This window comes from Giraffa tippelskirchi, chromosome 2, assembly GCF_054371585.1.
Source record: "Giraffa tippelskirchi isolate mGirTip1 chromosome 2, T2T-mGirTip1v1.2.pri, whole genome shotgun sequence".
Classification (NCBI taxonomy): Eukaryota; Metazoa; Chordata; class Mammalia; order Artiodactyla; family Giraffidae; genus Giraffa; species Giraffa tippelskirchi.
Window position 1 is genome coordinate 173478360 of NC_137276.1, and position 18802 is coordinate 173497161.

Genomic DNA, 18802 nt, shown 5'->3' on the forward strand with positions numbered 1-18802 from the left:
GCTGAAGAAGTAATGTGGACTTGACCTGGTGAAAAATATCTCTGGAGATTTTCTGAGTTAGTGAATAATATATGCAATGGGTTGTTTTCAGTAAATTAATCAGGTAGCCACATTGAATTTGTTTAGCTTTGCAAATCCAGCTTTAGTACTTCCTCCAAAATCCATCAGAGTCCTAAAGCCTAATTGATAAAAAAAATAAAAATAAAAAGATATATCTAATTCTATACCTTTGAAATATTTCCGTTGTTTTAAAAGATAAATAGACCTAGCAAAGGTATGTAAATGCAGTTTATGTGAAATTATCATGTTCTCAAGTCTATTACTTAGGACCATGGGGAAGCAGTCATATTAATATTATGATTTTGAATAGTCTGGTGCAATATGCATCTTTTTGCTCTATGCAGGCTGTCTTTCCACCCTGAAAGAAAAAAAGCAATTTTCCATTGGCCAGCAAAAACCATCTTGTAGAAGGAAAGGTGACAACAGGAACTAAGAAGGTAAAAATACTTTGAAACCCAGAACAAACTTGCCTTCCATGAAGTGGCTGTACTTACGCAGTTTCTAGTCACACCTTAGTTTTCCATGCAGACTGTATAATCTGAGTCTTTCTCTGGAGATAATACAGGGTGCAGGCCCCTTCAAAGAAGGGATTTGTACTTGCTGGCAGCTCCCAGAGCTCTGTTCTGTCTAGTCGTTAAGATCTCCACAGTGGCTTATGGGCTTTGTGTAATTTCTATCTGCACCCAGACAGCTGGACTTCATTTCATTTTATTTGCATTTAATAATAAGTCGCCTTTCCTTAGCTGTTAAATTGTGAATTATCAAACACTATCAAGTCTTCCTTCCCATATTCTGACTTCACTTTCTTGAAACAGACCCGTTGGTAACATGCTGGTTCCAGGGAAAAGCTGGGCTTCGTGCCATGTATTTCAGAGTGGGAACTACTCTGATATATTTCTTTTGGGGCTAAAAAATGCCATTTCTGATCTAATGCGAACACTGGGAAGAGCAGAGCAAGCTTTGTGGTGGATTCATCTTTAATTATTAAAACAGGAAAGATCATTCATGCCTCTCTGAAGTTCTTATTTTATTTTCAGGAAAGGAAATGAATTTACAAGTCACTACATGTGAAGCAGGGTAGAAGTGAGGGTAAAAAGGAAAAAAAAAGAAAACAGAATGACAGAAGGAATAGAAAATAGAGGGAAATAGTGATTATAAAGAGGAAAGGAGCTATATAAATGAGGACAGTAGACAGAGGGCCTGCTTGGTAGGAAGCTGGTACCAAGGACTCAGTAACATTTGGAAATAAGTGGATTTGAGATCTCTTTGCTAAGTCATTGTCAGTCGATAAAAATGCAACTGTATGTTTGCAGCCACTGGGCTTAGAAGAGCTAATGATGAAGAAAGGATGAAGAATGAGGGGGAAAGAGTTTACATATTAAATCTTGCTGAGGAATTATGTCTCCTTGCTATGGATTTGGGAGGAAAAACACAAACTAGTTCAGAAAACTGAGGATATTGGAATGGGGTGAGGAGAAGCAAGAAGGACAGAGTCATGACCAGAATAAAAAGTCACTCGATATCAAGCATCAGCGATCTCACTCTGTGTGTGTGTGTGTGTGTGTGTGTGTTTTCTGTCTAAAATTGACCAGTCCTGGTAATTAGAAAGTAATCATAATGAGGGGGCTGGTCTGAGTCATGCTTTGATAAATCAGAATTACAACAGGCAGGCTTTGGTGTAGGGATGGTAGCTGTGCAGAAGGCAAGGTGTCAGATTTCAGGGGAGAACATTACTAAAGCTCTAGGTGTATTGACAAAATTGGTGTTGGGTTAGGCCAGGAGTAGCAGAGGAAACACAGGATTTAGTTGCATTAATGGACTCTATGATCGTTATTCTTCATGTTACTATTATAATCATGGATAATGTTGTGTACATATATCAGTGTTGTGTACAAATTATCATTTAGTTGCCTCTCATTCTTGAGGAATTTGAGTCTTTTTCTGACTTACAGTGAAACAACCGTAAGGGAAAGAGTGGGCTGGGACTAGGGAGATGTTGATAAACACAGATGCTAGATGTTTGCCCCTGTGATAAGCTTCCCTCTTATATGACTGTCCTCTAACCTCATATATGTGGGATTAAAATGACCTGTTCTGAATAAAGAGAGGAATGTAGAAAGGAAACGGAAACATTTGCATAAAGATACATAGAGCCCTCAGCACCTGGAGTCAGAGGACCAGAGTCACCAGTCCTCCAGCCATAATAGCATCATTCTCAACCCAGGACACATTCATGAAGCAGCACTCCAGTGCAAATGAAACAAATAAAGCCTCACTTCCTTGCTGTTCTAGGTGAATATATAAGTGTATAGTCTCATCTATTCTTAATGCCACCAACCTGGCAACACACCTTAAGCTAATTAGAAACAGATTTCCCCATTCCACCATGGCTTTATGGTTTATCAATGAGACAGCTTCTCTACAGATTCACTTTAATAGCTCACGGTTATAAATTAAAAGGATATCTTAGGCTAGGCTCCCCTAAAATAGACCCTGAAATGAGAAATTGTGTCAAAGTGACTTACCAGGAAATGTTCACAGATAAACCAGTAGTGGAGTAGGAGACTGGGTTTTGGAGGGGAAGAATCACAAGTGAGAATGCAGTATAACGCCAAATCCATGGTGGGTAAGGCATACCTCCGAGCTGTCCTGACTGTAGCAAGAGGGCCTGAATGTTTATATTCCGGCACCCTGGAATCATTGGTTAATGGCTTTATTGGAGTGGGGACAGAAATTCCTGGGCATTTCAAGAACTCTATATATTTAAGCAAAACAAAAACAAAACCTCTAGCAGCCTGAGGACGACCCACTGACAAAATCCTCAGGTATTGGCTGTTCTAAGTGCACCTCATTTGGAGACAATATTCATGAAAATGGTAGGGGATGTGAAGCAATATGGGCAGATCACTGATAGAATGTACTTCAGAGAGGATAGCACTGTTGCCTACAAAATATGGATATTGCCCTTACTTCTTAGTACATTCCTCGCTTTTTTAATTTTTTTCCATTTCCCTCCCCTATTCCTTTCCAACTTTAGAGAACTGCCTCATTATCTCAAAAGCACCATGCTGTTTCATGTTTCCTTGTCTTTGTACATGATTTTCCTTCTCTGGAGTGCCCTTAACTCACTTCCTCTCTTTGACTGGCTGACAAATTCTTGCCCCATCCTTGAAAACTCTACTCAAGCTTTACCTTCTTTGTAATGTCTTCTTTAACTGAATCGGAAGGAATAGATACTTATTTCATCATAAAACTGTAGTACCTTTAGTCTCTAACACAGGACATATCTTATATTGTAACTTTTAATTTGTATCACTTTATGTTATGCGTCACTTTATGTTTATGTTATCCACATTTTTATTTATTTTTGAAAACTTAGAACCCTGATCCATGTTTGGTATGTGGTAGTATCAGTGGCTTCCCTGGTAGCTCAGATGATAGAAAAAATCTGCCTGCAATACAGAAGACCCTGGTTTGATCCCTGGATCAGGAAGATCCCCTGGAGAAGGGAATGGCAACCCACTCCAGTATTCTTGCCTAGAGAATTCCATGGACAGACCATGGGGTTGCAAAGAGTTGGACACGACTGAGTGACTAACACACAGTATCAGTAAATGTTGCTGATTGGAACTCAATGTATATTAAAAAAATTGAATATAGGAGACACATGGAATTTTTGACTTGGAGGATTCCTTTGAAGTAATCATGTCCAAGTTCTTACCTAGTGTAAAAATCTCTATCTGTTGAATTCACACCAGTGGATATTTGTTCTGTTTTATATTGAATAATGTTTTAACTAAAACTGTCACCTTTTTATTTAGCCAGGATTCAGCAGTAATAATCTGCTGTGGTAATGCTTGCTGCTTGGGGTCAAAACCTCCACACTCTTCCCTAAGTAATTAGAGTTTATATTGTGCCTGAAATTCTATTTTTAGAACTTTAAGCTAAATTTTCATAGACTTAGTAGTGCTTTTGATGATCAACACTTTCTAGGTTGAGAAGTCAGGACAAAAATCTATCTATCAACACAAAAATCTATATTCAGATCACGTGCACAGTTGACCTTATCCCATCACTGCGCATTTCAGGAGCATGAACATTCACTCTTGCTTGTGTGTTTTCCCTGATTATGTTAAGGGAAGGGTATCCTCTTGCTGAGTCTTTTCTGTGACCCTGTCATGCATTTGTAAATCATATGGCCAAACTTTAGCAATACAGTTTGTGGCTTTCAATAGTTTGATGTGAAGAGAAAATGAAAAATAAATAATAGTGAGCTATCTTTTGTTATATTCAGAAGGACAAAGAATGTAGAATCTGGACAAGACACAAGCCTGTTTTAAAGACAGAAATTATGGATGATCTAGAAGAGTTAAGAAGTATAATTGATATAAAAGTGACTACAATGTAAATTTATCCAGCATCACTATAACCAAAGCAGGCCTCTCTGCCTGTCATCCTTCTTTTATGTTAGAAAGTACCTTTTATGCTCTTTACACAACTCTTCCCCACCCAATAGGACCTTTATCATCCCTTGCCTATCTTACCACAGCTGGAAGTTGGCTGGTTTTGGAATAGATATGAGAGAGCCAGTGTTTTCATTTTTTCCTCTATGCCATCTGTTCACAGAATGGATTACAGTTGCCTCCAGTTAAAAAGCAGATTGTCTTGGCCCAAGGTCAGGAGAGAAGTCTCAGCATCCTGTTTGACAGTTGAAACTCTCTTCTCCATCTCTGCAAGACTGGAATGTAACATCTGCAAGAAGAACTTGGGTGCCTTGACTGGATCCTCTGGCTATTGCCTAGCAACCCTTTCCTGGAAATTCACAAGAGCACCTCCTCTTTCTCTGGCCTGGTTTCCTATTTCTTCTTTGTGTTTTCTATTAGGTTTATCTTTTTGAAAAGATGACTGCTGACAGACTTGATTTACCTTCAAATGTGCTTGTGCTCAGAACTTTCAGAACTGTGGTTCCAGTGAACATTAGAGCTGGTGAGAGACCTACAGTTGTCTTTTGCCAAATCATTTTGGCATCATCTTCAAATGAAAATTTTGTATTCATCTGTCTCTTTATTTTGATTATTGGAGATTGGGAACAGGGAAAGAAGACAGTGAAGCTGAAAATTAGAACCTTTCCCAGATTGCTGGGCCACCACACACACACACTTGTGTGTGTATGTGTGTGTGTGTGTGTGTGTGTATTCTATCTGCCTTCTCTTCTCTAAGCCCTCCCTTGGCATCTAGTAAAAGAGCCCTTAATTTCATCTTTAAAAAGATTTATAAAAGTAGAAAAGTCCTTTTGTTAGATTCAGCCAATTGCAAAATAATGTGCCTTTTGGGTGATAGAGATGGTTGTTGGTGTAAATTGTCCAGAGCCATAAAATGGCAAAAGTAATTGAGAACCAATAGCTAAATGAAGAAATAGTCCACATTGTCCCATCTCTAGATTTTGTCCCATTTCAAGATTACTTGAAACTCTGAAAAACAGAGTCAGTGTAGACATCTTTCTAATGATGTCCTAATTTCTTAGTCAAGTGATCTGACATGTTTTTTGATGCTTCTGCAACATTTGTTGTGCTATGACACCTTTTTCATACCGATTCTTCTTAGATGTCCACCTCTATCCTCTAAAGGTTCAGCTTCCACCTGTCAATATTCTAGTCAGCTTTCAAGATTCAGTGTAAATATTACTTCTCCCATTAATATTTCTCTGATCCCATTAGCTAGATGTTCCAGGCTGGAAGATGGCATTTTAGAGTAAGTGAAAAAGAATGCATGGCATATGACTGCACTGGAATACCTGTGGTGGGTTAGTGGGCATGAAGAGTAGCAATGTGGGTTGTAGACCAGATGGTGGATTACCTTGAGTGTCTGCTCAAGGCTGTAGAACTTAGGAGGTAAGAGATGTAAAATCATGATAATATTTTTTATTAGAACAGAACATCAGGGAAAGTAATTCTGTGGCTAATAAAAGACTTACTAGAAAAAAGTCTCCCTGATAATCCTTTTACTGTCTTACCACTGTGCCACACTAACCAACCACTATGTCATTGGCTCTTCCTGTGTGCTGGAGCTTTAGGATACTCAGGCAAATCTGAATTATACACCCACCTCTGCTGCTTTTTTGACCATGTAATCCTGGGGCTCTCCCAGAGTTTGTTTCCTTGTTTATAAAATGAGAAATATCATATTAAAAATTTCACAAAATTGTTTTGAGGGTTAAATAAAACGATATATGTAAGGTAATCCTATGGTAAGTACTCAGTAATTGGTATCTATTTATAGTAGTATTAATATCAATAATAATAAATATTCCTTACTTGATTACTTCACATTTCAATAAGATCAATGTACACACACTGACTAGAATCACCCACTGCTAAGACTTTCTTTGCCTATATAAAACACTTGTTTCTATGGGTTAAATGGTGTTCCACCCCCCCACCCCCACCCCCAAACAAAACAAAACAAAATAGTTCTTCAGAATGTGACCTTATTTGGAGATAGGTTATCGAGATAATCAAGTTAAAGTGTGGTCATTAGGATAGGTCCTAATCCATATGAGTGTTATCCTTGGCAGAGGAAACCTGGATACATAGGGAGGGTGATCTGAAAGCACAGGGAAAAGATGGCCATGGTCAAGCTAAGGAGAGTGGCCTGGAACAGATCCTTCCTCACAGCCCTCAGAGAAGCCAGCCCTGCCAGCACCTAGACAGCAGAGTTTTAACCTCCAGAACTGTGAGAAAGAAAACTTATGTTGTTTAAGTTAAATAGTCTGCCTGCTACAGCAGCACTAGAAAACCAATACATAGCCTAAATAGTTCCCAAGGCATTCATTATCTTTTACTTACTCCATTCTGCTTCACATGGTAATTGGCCAGGATAGATATCTTAAAATAGGCAAATATATTAAATAAAGGCATTTCTGTAAAGAGACTTACAAGAGTCTCTTAACAATGGTGAGAGACAGAGCCTGAGATCCTGGTGAATCTTTAGGTTTGCAGAGATGAGTAGTTTGGCCCTCTGAAGGGTTGATCCCTGGATTGGGAAGATCCCCTGGAGGAGGGCATGGCAACCCACTCTACTATTCTTGCCCGGAGAATTCCATGGACAGAGGAGCCTCATGGGCTATATAGTCCATGGGGTCACAGAGAGTCAGACATGGCTGAGCACACAGCACACGCACACACAAACACACTTTGATGTTCAGGCTAGATCGGCTTACAGCTTGCCTACAGCATAGCCTCTTTGGACTTGAGATTCAACTTGACCCTCAACAGGTCACATTTTATTTTATTTCTTGTACCTTTAAGAGTGTTCTCATGTAGCTGGGACTATAAAAAAAAAATCCTGTAATGCCAAAGAGCTACCTTACGTTGCTGAAGGCAGCTGTGTGTCCCCTACAATTCGGGACTCTAAGAAGTTTTCTCATAGACTCATAACACTTGACTGCTTGCTGAGGATCAGAAGAATTTTAATCAATTTTCTCGTGCAGTAGACATGGAAACTGAATCCATAAGATAGGAGATATCTTGGCCAAAGTTGTGCAGCTCATTTCAATTCTACCTCATTTCACTCTTCCTTTTTAGGCTCTTGGTGAGAGAGAAAGAGAGAGAGAGAGAGAGAGAGAGAGAGACATAAGCAGAGTATTTCCTCCTCACCTTCTTTCTCTTTGATTTTATCTTGTAGTATTCCTCCTTCTTGAGTTTCGCATGGAAATAAAAGGATCCAAGTTATGACCCTGTGACTGAGTGCAGCTCAGTGACTTACACATACCCCTGCTTGTCCTATACTCTAGCCAGCCTCAGAGATTGCTTAGCTCCAAGCATCTTAATAATTCATTTCACATATTCTAGTCAGTGTTGTTTTTACATACAGCTTTTGAAAGTGAAGGGAAGGAAAGGGAGAGGGGAGGGAGCTTTGCCCGGGGTAGGCATGCTGGACCTCTTCAAATTAGCCAAGGAGGAAAGGGAGAGGGGAGGGAGCTTTGCCCGGGGTAGGCATGCTGGACCTCTTCAAATTAGCCAAGGATAATCACTTTAAAATTGTGTGAGAGGATTGCACCTTCTAAAATATATGACTCAGAAATAAATGTGTTTTCTGTGTGGGTGGACAGGTGGTGCTATGCAAGAAAAGGGGAAAAAAAAATCACAAAACGCCCCCTCAAAGTTACCTTTCCTCTGCTTAGGAATTTTAGATCGTTCACGTGTGCTGCGAACAATGCACCATCTGTCATCAATATTGGGAATCATCCAGCTGATTTGTTAACTTTATCCCTCTGTATATCCCATGTCACCTGGTCCTTCAGGTTAATGAATCTAAATATATATTTGCAAATGCAGTCACTCCCAACCCCCACTACACATCAGACTCATCTTGTGAGCCTAGCACAAATAAGCAAACACAGATGCCAAGGTCCTACTTCCAGAAATTCTGAGTCATTTGGGCTGAGATGTGGATTATATGTCAGTATTTCTTTGAAATCTTTCCAGGTGATTCTAATGTACAGGCTGCTGAGGACAACTGATTTAGTGGTTCCATGAGTCAAGGCAATTGATGACTGAGATGGATGAAATATAGGACTATACCTTGGAATAATGACAATAAAGTGAGAGGCAATCTCGTCCTGAATCGAGACCTGAGATAGCAGCAGCAGCCTAGGAAGTAAGCAGGTAGAGTACGGAGGATGGTGCTACTGGGTTTTGGCCTCAAAACACATGATGCATCACTTTAAAGAGGAAGGTGGTAGATTACAGTGCATTGCTAAGCAGCGATGGGCCAAATAATTCTCCGGTTTGATTAATGGGTTTCTTCCTAAACAAGTGAAATGTATTTGTACTTATTTAACAAAGTCCCTTTACATGACTTGGTTTGAGCTTAGCATATTTAGATCTCAGATGAAGGAGGAAAGTGCTAGTTAGAGTGCAGCTATTAGGCACCAATACGCTAACGAGCCAACTGTGGCATGTAATCAATATGTGAAAAATGGGTGATTCTCACTAATGCCCTGCTAATGTTTTCATAATGATCTGTCAAAGTACTGGAGTTAATTATTGTCGTGGCATTTTGGCCCAAATTCACGGGGATGATCCTGGCACTGGTGACCAAGAACATACATTGCCAGTTTATCACCCACTTTGAGTTTTTCTTTCTGTTAATATTTGTCCTCACATAAAGATCCTACATGACATTTTCTGTATACTTTAAAATGTATATTTATATATATATAAATAAATATATATATATAAATATATATATATTTATATATATATAAATAAATAAAATGTATATTTATATTTTTCTATCATCTTCTTCTTTCCCAAGCTCCATGATTCATCTTTTCTTCCTATTTCCTTTTCCTTTTGTTGCAAAAAATACTGGATGAGAACTCAAGAGCCCCAAGATCTAATCCTGGCTCTACCATAAGGGCAAGCCGTTTCATTTCTCTGTGTCTGTTTATAGGAATTAAGGAACTGGATAAGCCACAATAAAGGAACTAGGTAAATGATGACAATGTCCTTTTAGCTTTAAAATAATAGCATTCTGGATTTCCCTTGTATGTCTGCTTTGTGTGTCCATGGCATCATTTTTTTTTTTTTTTTACTTTTTCACCGTGATGACTCATTTTTGAACCATGAGACATCTAAGTAAGCCAGATATCTACTAGTAATCAATGGCACAGGAAATGGAGTTTACCTGCTACAGAGACTTAGTGGAGGAAGGAGAAAATAGAACTTTCAGATACTTGGGAGTATTTCAGTGAAACATACTCCCAAGTACATAGCAAGGTGACACTGAGACCTCCAAACTTGCTCCTGGGATAGTTATTCTTGTGGAATAACTTTTCACTAACAATCTCTTAAACAATATATCGTCATAGCAGTGCCATGGATCAGTATAGCATCTAGTGATGAGCTCAGATCTCTTCTCATCTCAGTTTTAACACCCCTGTGAGATAGTTGGAACAGCTAACAACTCCCCCTTCTTTGTTGACGGGAAGCAGGCAAGAGGAGATTAATAACATTTGTGGTCAAAGTGAACTTGTATAATGCATGTTTACCTTTTAAAGCAATCTTTCCTTCAAGACTGTCCTTGTGTGTGTGTGTCTGTGTGTGTGTTTACTTTCTCAGCAAATGTAACTCAGCATAGTAAGGCACTATATCCTTTTTCACCTTCAAGTTAAATTGAGAAAGAGTGTACTTTTTACTCTCCAAAGAGGCAAAAGCTGTAACAAACAAGAAATTTGGAGATATTTTTAAAATTAAAAAATATTTCTTAAAAATTAAAAAATATTTAAATATTACCTTAGAGCAAATGTCAGCAAACTTGTTCTATAAAAGGATAGAGTAAGTATTTTAGATTCTGTAGGCCACATGTCACATATTCTTTTTTTCCTTTAACTGCAACCTTTTACAAATGAAAAATAATTTTTTCCTGAAGAGTTTAAAAAAACAGACCATGGGCCAGATTTGGCCCTCGGGTCATAGTTTACCAACCCCCACCTTAGAGTCCTGTTGTGTAGTCCTGAGACACTTAGGCCAAGAGGAACACTGATGCTCACATTCAGCTGCTCATAGCAGGGAACATCAAGATTCAATAAATTGGCATCTAAGAGATGATCTCTGCGGTAGTCAGCTTGACAGCCACCAAAAACAAGACCCATTTCTTACAAGGAATATATTCTCCAATAAACAATGTGAAATCTTAAATAGCAGATCTTCAAATTCTGTCAAAAGCTTCTTGGCCTCCAGGTATAGCTCATTGTCCAAGGCATCTCCAGTTTATACAAGTGATGTGTTTCTGAAAAGTAGTGCTAAAATTGAATATTGCAGAGTGAATCTTTTTTTTTTCTCTCCTTTTCTTTACCATATTAACTTCAACAATGGCTTCTTTTGGGAAAAAATATGTTATTGTAAGACATGATGAAGAATATGCTCTTTATAATACTAATATTTTCTTCATTTTCAGTCATGATCAATTGTATTCACTTTGTTCTCCTATATAATACTGACTGTGAAAAGTTAGTCAAGAGGTAACCAAAATACACGGTTCTTCATACATGTATAATGCACACATGCATATGTGTACATGTACAAACACACAGTGCTAAATATGTCAAGTAGTTAATACCTGTTTCATCAGGTATTCTCAGTGACCCAGAGAACTTGTACATCTGCCAAAGAGAATCCTTAGTAGGGAGAGACCAAAGGAAATGCTTTATAGGAAAGAACCCAGCAACTTTTTAATATCCTTTATGCGTTTAAATCTGATGACACCAAAAAGGTGATGGTAACAAAATGGGAGTAAATATTTCCTTTAAAATAAAGCAAGAATACCTTTCCATAAGAGTGCTAACGAAGTCTAAAAACCTAAGTCCATTTTGTCAGAATTAAGATCAATTGTACCTATATTACATCTTTGTACAATGAATAATATAAGTAGGAAGCAACCTTTGATTTAGCATTCTGATTTTGATGCATTGAACCTATCCATTGTAAGAATATAAGTCCAACTATAATAATAGTTGTAAGAGATAAAAACAAACAAAAAATAAACCTATAACCAATCTAAAAATCCATCAAGAGAAGAATGCTTGAAGTTGATATGTATATTCATATTATGAAATATTATGCAATCTTTGATAGGAATGAGTTGGATCTGAATCTATTAATGCAGAAGAATGTCCTCAATGTGTTTCTAAGTCACAGAGTCATTTATATAGTTTGATCCCCACTTTGTAAACATGACCCTCTTAACGGGTATATAGGTTAATAGGAGCATGGAAGAATATAGCATACATCATGGCTGTTTAAATTGGTTGCTTCAGGAGGGTACCAGTAGGGTAGAGACTGTGATATTTTTCTTTATTCATCAACTTAGCAAAGACAATTAAGATAGGCAAAAGCACAAAGGTAGAGGAAATATAAGGTATAATTACATGAATCTATAATTAATCTTAGATAATACCAGTTAATGAGGTATACATCAATTATATGCCAACCAAAGTATAAGAAACATTGATTTTAATAATCATAGATTCTATAACTTTAATCTGACATATAGATAATAGTAATAGCTAACTGTAATTTCATGTGGTTCTAGTACTATGCCTAGCACTTTATATTGCTTATCTTTTTTCTACCCATAGCAACCCTAGGAGCAACCTAGGAGTTTGATGCTATTGATGACTCCATTTTACCAATAAGAAGATCCATGAGGTTGAGTCAGTTGCTCATCTAAAGTCCTTGTTCTCAGCTGAGTGTTGCTATTATAAAAAGTGTATGGTGGTGCCCTAAAAAGGCTCCAAGTATATAGAGTCTTACACATAGGAAAGTCAGTGACTATATAATTGCTGAATCAGAAATTCTAAACACAGAAGGCTTGTGAGTTTATGAGGATGATTAGGTTCTTCTCTTTTAATTCTATATTTGCCTACATATGAATCCAGATTATAACATTGCATCAGGTTATCTATGTATCACCCTTTTCTTTGCTTGTCAAAAATATTTCTTCTCACCTTGGTTCTTCTGTTTATCACAAATCATTTTGATTGTGCTGACTCTTATGGCATCTACCTGTGGTCAGTTTTTTTTTTTTTCCTTCAATTTCTTATGACTTTCTTTAGAGGATTCTTAAGTATTATTTCCAGTTGTATGAACTTTTATTTCTATTCCACATACCCACTTGATCTGAACAATCTTCTGAAAGTTTGCACACCATGTCATTTCTCTTCTTAGAACTCATCACAGTCTTCCCATAGCTTTTAAGATAAAATCGAAATTCCTGCCTCAGCTTACAAAGGCCACACATGATCTGGCCTTTTTGTCATTTCGAATAACGTATACTTTATTTTACATGACTCAGACTAGCTGTACTCACTTATTGAAATGGCCACCCCTGGATCTCTGTGTCTGGGTCCTCCTTGTCTTTCTCACCTTCTCAGAGAGGTAGCTTTGGCCACCCAGACACTTTTGGTTCCAGCAGACTGTTTAATTTCTGTGTATGAGAACATATAAGGATATATCCTTGATCAATTAAAAGCGATCGTCTTTATTTATAATTACTGTAGAAATTAAACTTATAGTCAGTAATATAATTGAATTGTTCATTGATGGTGACTTTTATGTCTTTATAATCTATCTTGTATAATAACAACATTTGAAATTCCTGCAAGCACACAAACGCTCTTTTCAATAAGAATGAACTCATTTAAATCTGGTAGGACTCACTTTTCCTTGCTCTATGCAATTACTAATAGAAAACGAACAGGCCAAACGTAAGTTGTGTTACGTGTTTTAATTCTGCCATCTACATATTATGTGACCTTGACCAAGGTTAATTTAACTTTGTCAAATTCAATTCAATCAGCTGTAAATGTAAATCATTTAATTATCTTATGGCCATATCTACCATACAGACTAGGTGAAATGATCTTCTAATTGAGAGGTTTGGGGGAGTTCTCAAGTTAACATTATTGTAGTTTTATACGATGTGCAGTCCGTGGGGTTGCTAAGAGTTGGACACAACTAAGCAACTTCACTGTCACTTTTCATTTTCATGCATTGGAGAAGGACATGGCAACCCACTCCAGTGTTCTTGCCTGGAGAATCCCAGGGACGGGGGAGCCTGGTGGGCTGCCATCTATGGGGTCACACAGAGTTGGACACGACTGCAGCGACTTAGCAGCATACAATGATTATTTATTTCTATAATTAGTTTAATTTTTGTCTACACCACTAGACTGCAAGTCTCAAGACATCAAAGATACCAACTATCTTGTATGTCTAAGAATCCTTGGCATCAAATTAAGTGCCTAAACAGAGGACCCTCAATAAATATTTATTGAATTAATTACTTAAGTTCTGAGTATCAAATATTATGAATTCTAAAATACACTGCAAATGTACAGAATAAGTTATTCTCTGCACTATTGTAACCTCTTCTCATTCTTCTTTAAACCCATGGAAAGAAACCCACCCTGAGGGTAAGTGGATAATAAGAAAATATTTTTATAGAGACCTCTATCTATCTATGTGACTATGAAAAGTCCTCCAAATTAGTGAGTCAGCACCATTCTGGTAGTTTAATCACATATATCTCTTGAAGGAAATACCATATCAGCCACCAGGAGCAATTCACTAACCAGACCACTGACCTGGAGCTGAGGCTGGTCATAGAACCTCAGGTTGACTCTATAGTAATGAGCCTTGGTGCCCTTTAGGACATTTGGTTGGGCACTGTGAAGGGGAGGGATAGCTCTGGTTGGTTTTAGGCCCTAGACAGAAACAAACATTCTCAGAAAGGCACTCCAAAGTTTAACCCTCACCCCCACCTCTCAGAATAGGATCCTGGTCATGGTTCTACTTTCTAGGATTTGGAGTAGAAGAGCAAGCAGTGTTGGTACCTGGAGCATAATACACTCAGAGAGATGTGCTAAACTGAGTTGCTGGCTCTAATTCTGGCCCCCCAATTAGCGAGTTATTTTCAAGCCAACTGCATTCTCTGTTACTGTATTGGTTAAAGGAGGCTAATGATGTTTTTCTAATATATATTGTATGTATATGTGTGTTCAAGTGTTGCAGGTACACATATTCTTTATGAAGAATAAAGGGCTCTTCAGAATTTAAATTTTATTAGCAGTCATGAAAATCATGAAAATGAAAGAGGTGAATGGGCTATGACTTTGAAGAAAATGTAGCACGGTGGCCAATAAATTCGATAGTGAGTCTGTATGTGATAGAGGAAATAGTATTGGAACTGGTGGGGTGAAGAAAGGATGGATACAAGGTGAAATGCTTGAAATTGTTTTCTTAGAAATAGTTCTAGTAGAGAAGATGAATTATGTTGATGGCTTTCTTAAAATACAGAGCTAAAGAGTTGGGTTTTATGTTAAAATATCTGTTGAGAGGTTATGGAACTGATTGCCAAAAGGTGTTTTAGAAAGATTGATTTGGCATTAAGTGATGGGTTACATAAATATTAATAGGTGCTAATTGACCTCACAGGGACAGCTTTGTAATGTTTTCTCCATCTTTAATTTCCTTTAAGTTTTATTTTGGCATCAGTAAAAATACCTAATCTGGAGATAACCTGAATGTATAAATCAAAACATTGCTCTTATTGAATTAAGAACTGTGTTCAGAATAAATGCATGAAGACGGATTAACTGATAGTAAAGAAATGTTCTTTATTTGCATGAACGCAAAGTACCATTGGTCTGCAGCTAAAATTAGAGATACCAAAGGAACATTTCATGCAAAGATAGACTTGATAAAGGACAGAAATGGTATGGACCTAACAGAAGCAGAAGATATTAAGAAGAGATGGCAAGAATACACAGAAGAACTGTACAAAAAAGATCTTCATGACCCAGATAATCACGATGGTGTGATCACTCACCTAGAGCCAGACATCCTGGAATGTGAAGTCAAGTGGGCCTTAGAGAGCATCACTACGAACAAAGCTAGTGGAGGTGATGGAATTCCAGTTGAGCTATTTCAAATCCTCAAAGGTGATGCTGTGAAAGTGCTGCACTCAATATGCCAGCAAATTTGGACAACTCAGCAGTGGCCACAGGACTGGAAAAGGTCAGTTTTCGTTCCAATCCCAAAGAAAGGCAATGCCAAAGAATGCTCAAACTACCGCACAATTGCACTCATCTCTCACGCTAGTAAAGTAATGCTCAAAATTCTCCAAGCCAGGCTTCAGTAATACGTGAACCGTGAACTTCCAGATGTTCAAGCAGGTTTTCGAAAAGGCAGAGGAACCAGAGATCAAATTGCCAATATCTTCTGGATCATCGAAAAAGCAAGAGAGTTCCAGAAAAACATCTATTTCTGATTGATTGACTATGCCAAAGCCTTTGACTGTGTGGATCACAATAAACTGTGGAAAATTCTGAAAGAGATGGGAATACCAGACCATCTGACCTGTCTCTTGAGAAACCTGTATGCAGGTCAGGAAGCAACAGTTAGAATTGGACATGGAACAACAGACTGGTTCCAGATAGGAAAAGGAGTACGTCAAGGCTGTATATTGTCACCCTGCTTATTTAACTTATATGCAGAGTACATCATGAGAAACGCTGGGCTGGAAGAAACACAAGCTGGAATCAAGATTGCCGGGAGAAATATCAAGAACCTCAGATATGCGGATGACACCACTCTTATGGCAGAAAGTGAAGAAGAACTAAAGAGCCTCTTGATGAAAGTGAAAAAGTTGGCTTAAAGCTCAACGTTCAGAAAACTAAGATCATGGCATCTGGTCCCATCACTTCATGGGAAATAGATGGGGAAGCAGTGGAAACAGTGTCAGACTTTATTTTTTTGAGCTCCAAAATCACTGCTGATGGTGATTGCAGCCATGAAATTAAAAGATGCTTACTCCTTGGAAGGAAGATTATGGCCAGCCTAGATAGCATATTTAAAAGCAGAGACATTACTTTGCCAACAAAGATCCGTCTAGTCAAGGCTATGGTTTTTCCAGTGGTCATGTATGGATGTGAGAGCTGGACGGTGAAGAAAGCTGAGCACCGCAGAATTGATGCTTTTGAACTGTGGTGTTGGAGAAAACTCTTGAGAGTCCCTTGGACTGCAAGGAGATCCAATCAATCCATCCTAAAAGAGATCAATCCAGGGTGTACATTGGAAGGACTGATGTTGAAGCTGAAACTCCAATACTTTGGCCACCTCATGCGAAGAGTTGACTCATTGGAAAAGACTGTAATGCTTGGTAGGATTGGGGGCAGGAGGAGAAGGGGACGACAGAGGATGAGATGATTGGATGGCATCACCAACTCGATGGAGGTGGGTTTGGGTAGACTCCGGGAGTTGGTGATGGACAGAGAGGCCTGGCGTGCTGCAATTCATGGGGTCGCAAAGAGTCGGACACGACTGGACTGAGCGACTGAACTGAACTGAAAGTACCATTAACAACAAAAATTAAACTATGGTTTTCATAAAGTGTTTATATAGTTTCAAGGGTAAAACTCCAATCCCATTACACACTCCTAGTGTAAGAAGTGCTGTTGTTGCTGTTTTGTCTTTTGTTTTTGAAACATCAGATCATGCTCCGGTGTGGTCTGTGAAGAGAAAATATTTTGTCATTGTAATAAGAAAGAACTCTTTTTCATCACACATTTTATCTAAAATGAGATACACAAGATTTTTGCATTAGAGAAGTAGGTAATGAAATTCAAGAGTAGTTCATCATCAATATTTAAAATTAATACACATAGTAGGTAGTTTACCTTGTTATGGTTGTAGAATTTGGAGTATTCTTTGTAAGGAATTGATAAGTCACAGAACATTTAATGACCATACCTCTCCTACTTACAGACTATGTTTTAAAAGTTTGTTGGCAAACTTTGTTCTAATTATTCTAAAGTTCTGAAGAGTAAATCCTGCTATATTGGCAGCAAAACTCCCTGAACATTAATGAACTTAACATATTGCTGAAGTCAGATAAAATTATAAAAATGTAAAATTTATACATAATAAAAAATACATACAATAGTTATCCTACAAAGAAAGTAGTCACAAATGATAAAAGTTCACCTGAATTTATACATTTTGAAGTGTTTATATACAAAAAAAGACTTTAGTATATAGAAAAGTGTGTTGTGATTTTAATCCTCAAAACATAGAGGATTCAGTTACTAAAATAATAATTTAGAATGTTCTCAAAATAAATTGTTGATTTTACTCAGTTTCTTCTCAATTCTTAATTTCAGGATGATGTTATATTCTTCAACTCTAAAAGTTAATAGAATGACTTACAGGTATGTCACATGAAATGTACCCTTAAGCAGTGGTATTATCATAAATAACAAAAAGTGATTTTTATTGAAAAAAAAGAAGAGTAAAAAGGAAAGATGTAACATTTTATGTATATTCTGATATTCACAGTATAACACAAAAGCAAACTTGTGTGCACACACACGCACACGCAAAAATCCACACAAGAAAAAATAGTAAATGTTAGTAGTGTTCAGCATTAAATGGTGGAACTAAGGGTCTTTATATTTACTATTTTCATTTTTAGGTGTTTTATGAATTTGCTAAACTTAATACATTCATTTTGTTTAAAAATGTGTATAAAATAATTTTTTAATTATGAAAGGAGGAGGGCATGTCAGTCCACACAAGTATTCTTGTCTAGAGAATCCCATGGACAGAGGAGCCTGGCAGGCTATGGTCCACAGGGTTGCAAAGAGTTGGACATGACTGAAGCAACTTAGCACACATGCATGCATTCCCAAAAACCATTACAGTCTGAGATACAAGGGGCTGGGACTTCAACCCATGAATTTTGGGTGGCAACCCACTCCAGTATTCTTGCCTGGAGAATCCTGTGGACAGAGGAGCCTGGAGGGCTACAGTCCATGGGGTCACAGCAAAAGAGTTGGACATGACTTAGTGACTAAACAATGATAGCAATTCAACCCATAACAATCTATTTCCCCTAAGATTCCAGAATACCTTTATGTTCTTCATGAGACCGTTTTCCTCTTGATCTTCTCTAGATTCCTGTACCACTTCCTAAAACAATTGTGCTATTCTAGAACTGCTAGAGGGCAAGCCCGCATCCCAGTTCTTCATTACTTCTTGATCTCCCTTCTTTTAATAGACCTATCAGGGTGGGGAGAGGGAGTACAACCAATGAATTCCAGAAAGAGGTTTTCCAGAAGATAAGAGTAAATCTCTCGTGGGAATGAATGCTTCTATCCTTTGACTCAGATTGCAGCTAG

At 37.8% G+C, this 18802-nt stretch overlaps 1 protein-coding gene and 1 long non-coding RNA gene across 9 annotated transcripts in view; one reads left to right on the plus strand and one right to left on the minus strand.

The window, feature by feature from the left end:
- The window catches only part of LSAMP (limbic system associated membrane protein), a 1066465-nt gene that overhangs the window by 435446 nt on the left and 612217 nt on the right, over positions 1-18802 (plus strand). The window contains exon 4 of one of the 8 annotated variants that reach the window (XM_081539125.1): positions 17786-17833. The exons of the other annotated variants lie outside the window; for them this stretch is intronic. Coding sequence (XP_081395251.1) covers positions 17786-17833 — 48 coding nt within the window. The remainder of the gene's footprint in view (positions 1-17785; positions 17834-18802) is intronic. 8 annotated transcript variants of the gene reach the window in all.
- LOC145525661 (uncharacterized) overlaps positions 17005-18802 on the minus strand; it is a 60239-nt gene continuing 58441 nt past the window's right edge. The window contains exons 6-7 of the long non-coding RNA XR_014068360.1: positions 18534-18683; positions 17005-17134 (exon numbers count right to left, since the gene is read on the minus strand). This is a non-coding gene — a long non-coding RNA (uncharacterized LOC145525661). The remainder of the gene's footprint in view (positions 17135-18533; positions 18684-18802) is intronic.